This window comes from Chinchilla lanigera, unplaced genomic scaffold (genome assembly GCF_000276665.1).
Source record: "Chinchilla lanigera isolate Chin_1 unplaced genomic scaffold, ChiLan1.0 scaffold00117, whole genome shotgun sequence".
NCBI lineage: Eukaryota > Metazoa > Chordata > Mammalia > Rodentia > Chinchillidae > Chinchilla > Chinchilla lanigera.
This window is the reverse complement of record NW_004955518.1, coordinates 4,962,690-4,975,820: the sequence shown is the minus strand read 5'-3', so window position 1 is coordinate 4,975,820 and position 13,131 is coordinate 4,962,690. Positions and strand designations below refer to the sequence as shown.

The following is a 13,131-nucleotide window of genomic DNA, read 5'->3' as shown; positions in this document are numbered from 1 at the left end:
TTTACTGGAAAGGAACATGAGGAAACTGAGGGGTGAAGTAAGTGTTATCTTCCTGTCTGGGCAAGTGGCTACACAGCCGAATGCTGTGGCCAGACTCAATGAACTGTACCCTCAGATCTGTACATATTTTGCACTAGAAATGATCCCTTGGGAGGAGTCCCTTTATAATAGCTGGCTCTAAACAATCTGTAAACTTTTAAAACAGAAAATCATCTTGCAGATGATTCAATCATACAGGAAGCCTCTTCTCCTCCAAAGGAATATAGATGAACATCGCTCCAGTTCATACAAATTGCTCAGTAGATGTGGTGCTGCCTGTACGTGGGATTTGGATTGCACTCTTTTATCCCTGCCACAACTTTATTAGTAGTATGATCCTTAATATTTTTCCCTCCAGTTTTCTTATAATTTATATAATCTAGTACAATGGACTCTTCTCAGGTAGAAGATAAAAGACCCGTTTTTTGCCTGGTAATTCAGTCTTAGTGATCAAAAGCTGTAGGTTTAGTTCTTCAGCAATCTTTAACTTCATCTCTGTTCGTATTTTAACCATGTGATCTACTCAGGGCCTTCCAAGGAGATTGAGGTAATTTATTGGTACTTTACCTTTTCAATTGCTGGAAGAATTTTCTCTCAAAGACCAGGTCTTCTTTCTGGGGCAGCCCCTCTCATCTGTACATCTGAATGTTGCTCCTCACTGGCTTTGAAGGTGTCTGTTTCTTTGGGTTGGTGTTCAAGGGGCTGGGCCGCTCTTTCTGGAACCTATCCGTCCCCGTGTTTATGTCTACCTTACTTCACTGCTTGGCCTTATGGCAGTCTCTACACATGTGCATTCATAGGGAGATGCGTGAGAGCACAGCGCCTGTTCACTTCCCTTCCCAGAAGTCAGCCTTGGCACCATGTACATGTGACTCACTGCCACCACCTTCTCTCACCTCACCAGCACCATTCTCTACTTTCTGTCCTCACCATCTCAGTTTCAGAGACACCATCAGGCACTGCTAGCTCTACATCTTGATCCCTTCAGTATTGTTTTATTCTGATTATAGGTTATACAGGCTGTTCATGCCTTTACTTCTATATTCAAAAGTATTCCATGCCTTTAGTCATTAGCTGCCATAAGAGAATTTATGGGTTTACTGTTCCTCAACTGGAAAGTGCTTCATGAGCTGCCTGCAGACATGGCTTCTATTGTAAATATTTAGTGCAGCTCACTTGTTTCAAACCTGGCATGTACTTTTTTTTTTGAGACAAGGTCTTGCTATGTAAACTCAGTGCGGCCTTGAGCTCATTATGTAACACATGCTGGTCTCAAACTCAATGTGATCCACCTGCCTCAGCCTCCCGAGTTCTGGGATTATAGGTGTGTACTACTATACCTGACCTTGACAAGTACTTTTTTTTTTTTAGAAGACAAATTTTAGAAATTGGTGTTTTGTTTTGTTTGTTTTTTAAAAAAAGAAATTGGTGTTTTATTTTCCTTAAACCTCATTTCCATTTTGCTGAAGTGTCTGCAGAACAGCTCAAGACCACTCGGTGGTGGTTCCCACCCACTCAGCGGCCTGTGCAGTGGGGGCTGCAGAACAGTCTTCTGTGGCGGGCTGAGCACTCTAGTCTTCGGTAGGGAGCTGCTGAATAGGTGCAGAGGACACCCGCAGCCTTCAGACCAGTCTACAACCTTCGGCTGAGCAGCAGTGAACTTGGGAGCTGGTGCGGTCCATTCGCCCTGAAATGCCTCCTTGGTCACAGCCTTCTCAGCAGCTGCCTATTCTTCCTTTTCGGTCTCTTCGGGATCCCTGTAGAAGTAGAGATCTGGCATGACTTCCCATGAGTGTTCACAGGAGATGTGCCACGCATGCGTAGCACTTCCCAGGCCAGCATCCACATCAGACCCATTGAGTGAGCTCCCTTATTGTTGCAAGGGATGGCAATGTCCACATAGCGCAGAGAAGAATCTGTGTTGCACAGAGAAATGGTTGACACCTGTGAGGGGTTGGTGGTCAGCCTTGGGGTCAGTAACCACCAGAAGTCGTGGCTCTCGGAAGGCTGCCTGGATCTGGTTAGTGAAGGTCCCAGGAGTGAAGAGGCCAGCAATAGGAGTAGCTCCAGTGGCAGCGGCAAACTTCAGCACAGCGCGCTGGCCGGTGTTCCTAGAGGATATGACACTGACGTCAGCAGGGTTTCCACGGCGACCATGGCTCGAGCTGCCAGCAGAAGCTTCTCCCAGGTCCGCTTCAGATTTATGATATAGATGCCATTACTTTTCCTTTTGTAGATATACTGCTCCATCTGGAAATCCAGGTTGGTGCCACCTAGGTGGGTTCCCGCAGTAAGGAATTTAAGGACATCCTCCTCCTTCATTTGCAGGACATCAAGGGCTCCAGACATTGTGAAGTTTCCAGTTAAGTTATGATGGGAATCAAGAACAACGCCATGTGGACCCCTGCCTGAGCAGCATGGAAAGGATATATACTTTTTAAACTGAAATTTTATTATTAAAAACCTTTGTGGAATAGTATACACATAGAAAAGGGAACACCTCATTGTAAATATAATGAATTTTCACAAAATAAATACACTTGTATAACCTCCGTTCAAATCAAGAAAGGGAACATTACTAGCATCCCAGAAGCTCCACATCCTGCAGCCTCAATGCAAATGACCCTAATCACTATCGGCTCCACCCATCAAGCTGCAAGGTAAGAACCAGGTGCTTTCTAAAAATTTTTATTTTTTTAAGACAGGGTCTCACTATGTAGTTCACACTGGCCTTAAACTCACTTTCTAGTCCAGCTGGCCTCGAACTCACAGCAGTCCTCCTGCCTCAGCTTCCCAAATGCTGGGATTACAGGTGTGCACCACTATGCTCGACTTCTAAAATAATTTTTGACTGTCAGTAATAGTTTGTTGACCCTATTTCACTTGATTCAATTTCAGTTTCAGGTTTAAGTTATATCCATATATTTTTGAAATAAAGTTTGCTATTTATATTTATACATATATACATATATTTATACATATAAGAATGTATGTGAGGCAATAAACTTGCTTTCCAGATTTTTTACAAGAATTCTAATATAGCTTTGGTTTCTATGTTTATTTCCTATTATTCCATTTGACAGTTAAAAAGCATCAGGTTTATTTTTGTCCCCTGGCAGACTAATAGATCTACTTCCAGGATGAAGTAGGATTATGAGTGAAAATGAATCTCATTGTAGGAAAATAAAGTGTGTAACAACAGAAGTACTCACTAATTGAATAGCAGGTGTCCTAGATCCTTGCTACTTCAAGCACTGTATTTCAGCAGTCTCTGCCATAAGCAGGGAGCTTGTTAAAAACACAGAGTCATAGTCTCCTGAACTACTGAACCAAAATCAGCATTACAACAAATGATTTGTATGTATACAGAGACTTAAGGAAATACACAATCTGAGATTTTTGTAAATTCATAGCTCCACAATTTGTTTTGATTCATTTTTCCTCCAAATAAAGCATGTGCCTTAAGAAAAAGACAAAGCTAGAGAAAGAGGGAAGAATAAAGGGAAATGTAGTCAATGCCACAGTGTGTCCATAGCAGGGAAAATGGACACATTAGGGCATCCCTTGCTTTCACTGAAGAAACAACTTTCCCTTGTCTTTTTTCCTCCTATGACTCTTTTTTTGTTTTTGTTGAGAGAGGGTCTCCCTACGTATTTCAGGCTGGCCTCGAACTCACTGTGTAGCACAGGCTGCCCTTGAATTTGTGGTGATCCTCCTGCCTCAGCCTCCTGAGTGTTGGGATCACAAGTGCGTGCCACCATGCCTGCTCTTAAGACTCTTCTGCAAAAGAAATAATCTCTTACAACTCAGTGTGAGAAGTCACAATCTAATTATCTCTGGTGCATTCTGTTTGTTAGAAGAGTCAATAAATCTAGTCTACACTTAAAGGGAGATTTATGCCTTTATACACAAGAGCTTGAATGCCAATAGGAGTCTCTGGGGCCATCTGAGAAGCTTCCTACCACTATAAAGAATCAGTATTTCTATGAAGTCAAAGTGTCATCCCACAGATATACGCTGATTATAAGGAAAACACGTACCACTGTCATATCAGTCACCAAACTGTCAAAGATAAACATAGCTGACTACTAAAGAGGTAAAAAGTAACTACTGACAAGAGAGGAAAGAGCTGAACTCCACTGGAATTTTTCCCAAGGAAAACTGGGCATTTTAAAGAGAAATGAGGGAGAGGCAAGTGAAGGAGTTCAGTAGAGTCAGTGAAGTCAGACAAACAGCTGGTCAGGGTAAATGTGATGAGGTCAGCGAAGTCTGCTCGCTGGCTGTGACCTAAGTGAGGACTCTGTCTGCCCAGACACTGAGACGGGGGAACTCTCTTCATAATTACATTTGAAAGGAACAACGTAGGTGCTTGAGAGAGATGCTGGAGTTGCACGAGATATTTACACTTCTAAGCCCTTTTTATTCTTTTAATCCTTGCAATTTTTATTTACTTTTTATGAAAAAGTAACAGTCTTCACTTTGACATAATTAAAAGTACCTGTACAGGGACCTCAGTTCACAAATGCTTTTGTTTGTGAAGAATTTGGTTCACAAACAGAAGCATTTGACAAAATTTTGTTTCTGTTTGTCAACTCTATGTCAGGTGATGGACACAACCTTGGCCATCTTTTCCTCATGAACAGCAATGTAGCTGTCTTCTCCAGAATTGTGGGATGAATTAAGTTTGTGAACTGAGGTACCACTGTACTCTGTCTCTGCTTTTAAATACGTGATTCACAAACTAAGTACTAAATTTTGTATCATTAAAATTTACACTTTCCTGAAGTAGTAAATGAAAAATGTTTAATATATAAGTAGTAGTACATCTCCAGCACTCAGGACATTAAGGCAGGAGGATGTCAAGTTCGAAATCAGCCTGAGTTTCAAACAACAAATAATTTGGGTTGTTTATTAAAACAACCCAAATAAACCCTTAAGACAAGAAATGTGACTCTGATTCATGAAAAAAAAATATATTTATATTTATAGCTTCACTTATGAATATTCATAGATACTTCATCATCTTGATCTGCTTCTTGATAGGCCCATTCCATTTATATAACAACAAATAATAAATCAGCTGATTTATTTTGCTGATTTAAGGTTTTCATCCAAAAGTTCAACAATGGCTTCTTCATCTGCTGATTGAAGCAGTCTCTGAATTAGCTGATCCAGGCACTTCTCACCACATAAAAGTCCCTGGTAAAAGAGAGTTGTTGGGAGATGTTATGCTGTAGTCTTGAGCTAGAATGTCCCCCAAAGATCTAGGCATTAAATGCTTAGTCCTCAGCTTGGCCTGAAAGGTGGTGGAAACCTTCAAGAAGTGAGGCCTAGTCGGAGGTCTTGTCCTTGGGGATGTGCCCACTGAAGGGCCTGTGGGACTCCAGCCTCTCTCCTCTCCTGCTCCAGGCTGTGAAGTGAATGGCCTTGCTTGCTACGCACTTCCAGGATGTACTCTGCCACCACAGGCCCAAAGCAATGGAGCCGATCAGCACTCCCAGCCTTCAGTACTAATCCTCTAAAAGTGAGCCAAAACTTACCTTCCCCCTTTTAAATAATTTATCTGTTATTTGTTACAGGAAGATAACTACACCTGATTATTAGTTGAAGAAAATTTAATTTCTTTACAGTCATTAACAGCAACAACAGATCACTACAGTTCTACAATATAAACATGACCACAACCAGTAACATGGGAGGTCCCCTCGATAGTCACTTTCTTTCTATTCATCTCTTCTCTGTCCAAAAGCTATTGCCCTGATGCTGTGGCCCCTATTACTTTGATAACCTCATCTACAATAACCTAGTTCCTAAGTTACTCATTCCTATGAGCCTCTTTACTCTTCGTCACACATATTTTTCTTCCAGAATTGGCGACTGAACCCAGAACTGTGTATATACTAGGCAAGTGCTCTGCCACTGAGCTATGTATCCAGCCCTTTTTAAATTTTGAGATAAAGGATCTCACTAGGTTTCTTAAACTTGTGATCCTCCTTTCTTAGACTCCTGGGTAGCTGGGATTAGACATGTGCCACCACATCCACCTAGATTTTTAAACATTTTATTTGTAATTGACAAATGACAATTATACATATTTATGGTGAACACTGATGTTCTGCTATGTCTACAATGTGAAGTGATCAAATCATACTGGTCAACAAACTCATAAGCTTATAAAGTTTGTGGTGAAAGCATTTGAAATCTACACTTACAGTAACTTTAAAATATACAATGGATTATTTACTATAGTAACTATTCAATGGAATAAATCACTGGATCACATTCCTCCTATGTAAGGGAAACGTAGTACTGTTGAATCACCATCTCCCTACTTACCACTTTAACAGATTTTGATGTTTTACTACTACATTTTTTTCATGGTGTTTTCAAACTAACTATTTCTTCTCACTAACATGGAATCTTTTCCTTCTTTCCAATAGGCTGGTTAATGATTACTGGAACATACTACTATCATTTTCTTTGTTATTTCTAAGTCTGTCATGCTAATTAATAATACAATTAGTACTTAGGTTGACATCAGATATGTTATAGCTATAAGAGCCAGTTACTATGCCTCTATTTCACAAGTGAAATAGCCAAATGTGCCTATAAGCCCAACTAAAAAATATTACTGATCAAGAAAACAACGGAAAGAATATGATGTAAAGAAGCTGGACACAAAAGACTATACATATTATTTGGTTCTATATTTGGTTTTATTTAAACAAAATGTCCAGACTAGGTGTTTGTTTGGGGGCAGGGGCGCTGCAGGATGAGGGCCGAGGGGTGAAACTTCTCTTGGGGTGATGAAAACACCCTGCCAATGACTGTGGTGACAGTTGTACAAAGCTGAAAACCACTAAACTTCACACTTCAAATGGGAAAAAAATTTTAAAAAAGAATTTGGTGCAAAGAGTATGGCCAAACATATTTGCTTAATATTGTGTGTTTCCTGAGGAAAGGGAAGTTAGCAAATATTTTCTCCTTTTCGACATGGCTGCTATGTTCCTATGCAAGAAGTGGCATAAGATACACTGAAATTGATAAACTTATTTTAAAAAGACATTTCCCTTTAAATTTTTAGTTTGAGTACAGAATGGGTTAGAATCAAGTGAAGGAATTACCACATGAACCAAAGAAAAGGATCAAAACTTTCTGCCTTTTCCCCAAAATAATTTTGACAGGGTCCCTTCTTTATCAGCACAGTTTTAACACCTAATGAATACACATTATAGCAGGCAGACTTCTAAAATGCCACGGTGTACACACCTTCTATAATTCCCTTCAGTGCATTATGAGTAACCTTACCTTAATGTCGCGAACTTCATATGCTATCCTATGGTCAGTGACTCTATCCTGGGTGAAATTATATGTTCGAATTCTCTCTGATTGGGCTCTGGTTCCCACCTGTGGCATAAAAAAAGCAATTCATATTTTAATTACCTTCATCACAATGGAAAAAGTATTGGTAAATGACTTTCCTATTTTAGCAGTTTAAGTATTTTTTTTTTAAGTTATATAAAGTGACCCAGGCAGGATTTAATGTTAAAACTATAGGTTAGGGGCAAGTGAGGTAGCTCAGTGGTAGGGTCCATGCTTAACATGCCCAAGGCCTTCAGCTCAATCCTCTACACTACCAAAAAAAACCCCCAAAACCCAAAACTACTGCAACAAAAAAACCCTAGAGGTTTGTAGACCTTAGATACAGAATGAGAATAAATGTCTATTTAGTATTTCAAACTCCAAATTTTAAAACCAAATTAATCCTCTTTCTACCCCAGTCAATCAGTTGTTCCTCCTGGCTCCACCATGAGCTTCCTTTTATTTAAATGGGAAACCGACACTCTGTCTCCGTATTTCATAGTTTACTACCCCAGGCTTTGATATGGGCTCTGGCACAAACACCACCTTCGGTTCATCCCGTGCTCTAACCGCCATTTCTAATTGGTATCAGGAGTCTCTCATCTTCTGCTTTCTGCATTTCTTTTCTTTCTTTCTTTCTTTTTTTGCTTTCTGTTTCTACTGTCAGCTCTCTCACTCACAGTCCTGCACAGGTACCCAGATAAAGCGTCCATTTTATCTGCTCACACTGTGCTGCTTTGTTTCATGTATCTAGGGCCCCATTCTCTGAGTGAGCTTTCTTTGGTTCTTTCTCCTCTACTAAGCAGACACAGCTAAATGTTTAAGGTGCTTCCTCACATAGCAAACCTTCCCAATGTTATTTCTCAAAACGATGTGACAGAATCCTCTATAATGCCACTTAAGATACCTTACCATTTTTACATGTATTCCTGATAACTCCACTAAAGCATCATCTCAGCTGGATGCAGTGGCATATGCCTATAATCCCATCCTCAGGAGGCTTATATAGAAGGATTAAAAATTCAAGGCCAGCCTCAACAATTTAGCAGGCTCCTGTCTCACAATAAAAAGTAATGAAGGCCTTGGAATATAGCTCAGTGCTAAAGTGCCCTTTTGTTTGATTCCCCAGAACTAGAAAAAAATCATCTCATGGAATACGCCTTCCCTACCATCTCTACCTTTGCGATTGGAGTAACTAAAATATATTCAGTCCCTCCTTTGAAACCTTTTGCCCTTGACATTTTCTTCATGGTTTACCAGAGCTCACCTCATACCACATTTTATTTATATTCTTTTAAATCCGCTTATCTCCCCCATCTCCCTAGCAAATGATATACTCAGCATTTTCTCTTAATCATTATTACTTCTGCTTTTTTTCTGATGTTGAAAATCCAACCCAGGGTCTTGCATTTGCTAGACCAGCACTCAACCACTGACCCATAGTCTCAGTCCCTCACCTTTACTTTTTAAAATTAAAAAAAGACATTTCTAGAATTCATTCTTATAATCCATAAGGCAAGCAATATGAAACTAAACTCTTGATCATCAGTTTTAAAAAGTGTTTTAAACTATGGATTCCTAAGACATTCTCCAGGTCATCTATTCTGACAGTCAGGTTCGGAAACTGTTACTGCAAAGTACCACATTACCAACCAGGATTCCACTCCAGATCAACTGGACCAGAACCCCAGGATTTGGGGAGGTAGGCACCTACAAAGACCTCTAGGTGATAAATGTAGCAAGGGTGAGCACCAGGCATCATGCCTTCTGTATAAAAGCCCTGCACACACTGCTTAAAGAAAATAGTTCTAAGCCTTGGAAATCCCTACTGAAACAGTTTAGCCAAGTGGCTAAAGTATTTGAAAGGTGAGGTGATCTGTCCTGGCTCTTCGAATTAGGCAACTAAAGAATGGATATATACAATTTGCATACAGTTTTAAATATTTATTTTAAAAATTACTATGTGGAACCTCTAGTACCAAAATGTTAAATGGCAAGTAAATCCCCCTGTCTTTTATTAGCTCAAATGTGGCAGAATCCATAGTATTTATCACTTACTTGCCATAGAAGTATAAATGAGCGCTCCTATCTGCAAATTACACACTGATGCTGCTCCACAACCTGGGATTACCACACCAAGTACTAAAATATTATTTATCCTACCCCTTTGGTATCTGCAGGTTAGAATGCAGATAAAGAAAGCTAGAAAGACAAGAATGTGAAAAGACTTGGACATATGTAGCTGAAAAGATTTAAGACAATATTTAGATTTTTGCAACTCATTAACCTAAAAGGTCACAAACTTCAAAATTTGGTTTACTGAGCCACATCGACCTGCAGATCATGCCAAAGCACAGTTAACCCTGAGCACCGCTTTCTCCTCCAGATTCCCTGAGCCTTTACTTTCAGAACTTAATACTTCGTTTACTTAATGACATTTACTCAGTTTACACAGTATTTATCTACTTATTCATTTGAATACATAACAGTGCAAATGTAGCATATGGTACAAAATTCAAAAAGTACTAAAGGGTATACAGTGATAAATCAATCTTCATCCTCTCCCTTATTCCATCATTAGCAATCATGGTTCCCTGAATTTTGCAGTGCCTTTTCTTTTTCTGTCTTTTTGAGACAGGGACTCATTACACAGTTCAGGCTGGCCTTGAGCTCACTTTGTAGCCCAAGCTGGTCTCGAACTTGCAACAATCCTCCTGCCTCAGCCTTCGAGTGCTGGGATTACAGGCGTGCACCACCATGCCTGGCTTGCAGTGCCATTTGTATTAGATCCAGATGAAAGTACATGTGAAAATCTGAATTTCCAAAGAAAAAAATTTTTTTCACATAAAATCTTGCTGTATGTAGTCCAGACTGACCTCAAATTCAAAATCTTCCTGCCTCAGCATACTGAGTGGTGGGATTACAAGTATGTGCCATCACACCTAGCCCTGTATTATTTATCTTTAAAACCAATTTCCTCTTAAGACAGTTATAAGTACTTAAAGAAAACAACCGGGAAATAATTTTGTCTATCCAGGTTTCATTTACTCATTTGCACACTGGCATGCTTAAATTCAAGGATAACCCATCAGTATATAGGCATGTAAATTACTGTTTATTTACAAATAAACATGTTTCCCTATTCTCCAAGACATTTCCATTCATTCAGGCAGACGCTGTGCCACTGAGCCATATTGCCAGCCCTATTTCCATTCATTCAAAGCAAATATTAGGGGCTGGGGATTTAGCTCAGCGGCAAAGCGCCTGCCTGGCAAGTGCAAGGTCGTGAGTTCGGTTCCCGGTACCGGAGAAAAACCAAAAAAAAAAAAAAAGCAAATACTATTTTCTACATAAAATGGTGACATTTTGGGAGTTGTGGGTGAGAGGATCACTTCAAGTTCGAGCTCAGCTGGGGCTACATAGTAAGTTCAAGGCCAGCCTGGACTACATAGAGACCTTGTCTCTAAACAAGTAAAAATAATTTTAAAAATTCTGTCTGCTTTTTGAGACAAGATCTCACTTTGTAGTCTAGACTGGCCTCAAACTTGTGGGGATCCTCCTGCTTCAGTGAGTGCTGGGATTACAGGCATGTGTCACCATGCCCAGCTCTAAAATGGTGACTTTTCGTGCAGAGTATTTAAATTCTTACACTAAATAATAAGTCTTACCTGAAGTTTCCTAGCACTTTGTTGCTGACACTTGTCTTTCTCAATAATCTGTTGGTAGAGTCTAGCTCTTAACACACGCAGAGCTATTTCTTTATTTTTTAGCTGTGATCGTTCTTGTTGGCATTCTACTACTAACCCTGAAAAACAATAAAGACCAAAGGTAAACTGTAGCCTCTATAGCACTGACTAAAGAACTCTGGCACATTTTAAAGAGGAAAGGTTGCTGGGTGTGGTGGCGCACACCTTAATCCCACATTCAGAAGCTGAAGCAGGAGAATCATTGCAAATTCAAGGCCAGAGACTGGGCTACATAGTGAGTTCAAGGCCAGGCTGGACTATAGTATGAGGAAAAAAAAAAAAAAAAAGAGGAAAGGTTAATCAGAAAAAAGATCACATAAGATTAAAAACATCTGAGATTTAGCACAATTCAGAAACTGATGGCAACAGCTGTAGGTGACTGTTTAGATTCTGATCCTGGAAGGAGATAGAGTATTTCAGATGGGAAGGATAAAAGAAGCAGATAATGTCACACTTTCTTTTATTCCCTGAGTTCTTCTTCCTATTAACTTGTCCAGGGATTTCTGCAGCTCAACTAACAGGAAACTGCTGCCAAGCCCTATGCAGTGCTGCTCCGTTCTCTGTCCAACTCAAGGAACACTCAGTCTCTCCCCTTCATTTAAAACACATGCACATGCGCGCACACGGAACTGATATTTTAAAAATAATTTGATGGCCACGTGTGGGGGCCCACTCCTATAATCCCAGCACTCAGGAGGCTGAGGCAGGAGGATCACTGCGAGTTCGAGACCAGCCTGGGCTACAAAGTGAGCTCAAGGCCAGCCTCAACTGCATAGCAAGACTCTGTCTCAAAAAAGACAAAAATAAATAAATAAATAAATACATAAAATAAATACATAAAATAACTTGATACACTGCTTACAAAACCTTGGGCTCAATATCCAGGATGCTATACCCAACCCCCCCAAAAAAAGAAGTGATTTATTTTGGCACATGGTTTTAGAGGCTGGGAAGTCCAAGACCGAATAAAGGTTTTATTGCTGCATGACACCATGGTGGAGGGCATCATACGGTAAGGCACAGTCAGCAAGAAATTATTGAAAAGTCAATGTGAGGGGCTGGGGATTTAGCCCAGCAGCAAAAGCGCCTGCCTGGCAAGCGCAAGGTCGTGAGTTCAGTTCCCGGTACCGGAGAAAAACCAAAAAAAAAAAAAAAAAAAAAAAAAAAAAAAAAAAAAGAAAAGTCAATGTGATGTTGTATGTCTGTAATCCCAGCACAATGGAAGGCTGAGGCAGAAGGATCAGAAGTTTGAGTCCAGCTGTGGCAACTTAGTGACTTAGTAAGACCCTGTCTCAAAAATCAAAAAGTGCTGGGGAGGTTTCTCAGAAGCCCTGCATTCAATCCCCAGGACAAACAAAACAAAACAAAAATTACTGGAGAAAATATTTCAGAACTGAAAAAATATGAGTCTCCAGGTTAAAAGCAATAAACAAAACAAATGAAAAAGATTTAAGTGTTAAGACATTAAGCAAATAAAAATAATGAGGTAATTATTCATTCTAGAGAAAGAAAACTGTAATTTACCTGCTCATTTCTGTGAAAATTAATTTTACAAAACATGAATACTTGGGAAAAAGGGGACTAAAGAACCCTCACCTACCACATTAAGAAGTCAACACGTAATCTCCACCAGTAACTGACCAGAAGAGACTACATGCTGTTACTTAGACATATATGTGGGGTTTTGTTGTTATTAGTTACAACATCTCATGTTGTAATTATGAGAAGACATAGCTAGAAGAATTTAATGAGGTTTCCGTTAGGAAACAGAAACAGGGTTGAGGAAGGAGAAACAAGGAAGTAGATCCATGGAGTTGCTTTGTTTTTTGCTAAAATAGTTTACTATTAGATTTTACAAACCACACACATGGGCTGGGTTTGGTGGTGCGCACCTGTAATCCCCACACTCGGGAAACTAAGGCAAGAGGATCGCCGCAAGTTTGAGGCCAGCCTGGGCTACATGAGTTCAAGCCTGCCCTGAACT

At 39.9% G+C, this 13,131-nt stretch overlaps 1 protein-coding gene and 1 pseudogene across 2 annotated transcripts in view; both read right to left on the bottom strand.

Moving 5' to 3' along the window:
• Positions 1-1,508: 1,508 nt before the first annotated feature.
• LOC102025716 lies at positions 1,509-2,452 on the bottom strand (annotated as a pseudogene).
• Positions 2,453-4,455: 2,003 nt separating this feature from the next.
• Mtrf1 (mitochondrial translational release factor 1) overlaps positions 4,456-13,131 on the bottom strand; it is a 33,445-nt gene continuing 24,769 nt past the window's right edge. For both annotated transcript variants that reach the window (XM_005409120.1, XM_005409119.2), the window contains exons 8-10: positions 11,070-11,206; positions 7,348-7,446; positions 4,456-5,238 (exon numbers count right to left, since the gene is read on the bottom strand). In XM_005409120.1, the coding sequence (XP_005409177.1) occupies positions 5,125-5,238; positions 7,348-7,446; positions 11,070-11,206 (350 nt within the window). In that variant the 3' untranslated portion in view covers positions 4,456-5,124. The remainder of the gene's footprint in view (positions 5,239-7,347; positions 7,447-11,069; positions 11,207-13,131) is intronic.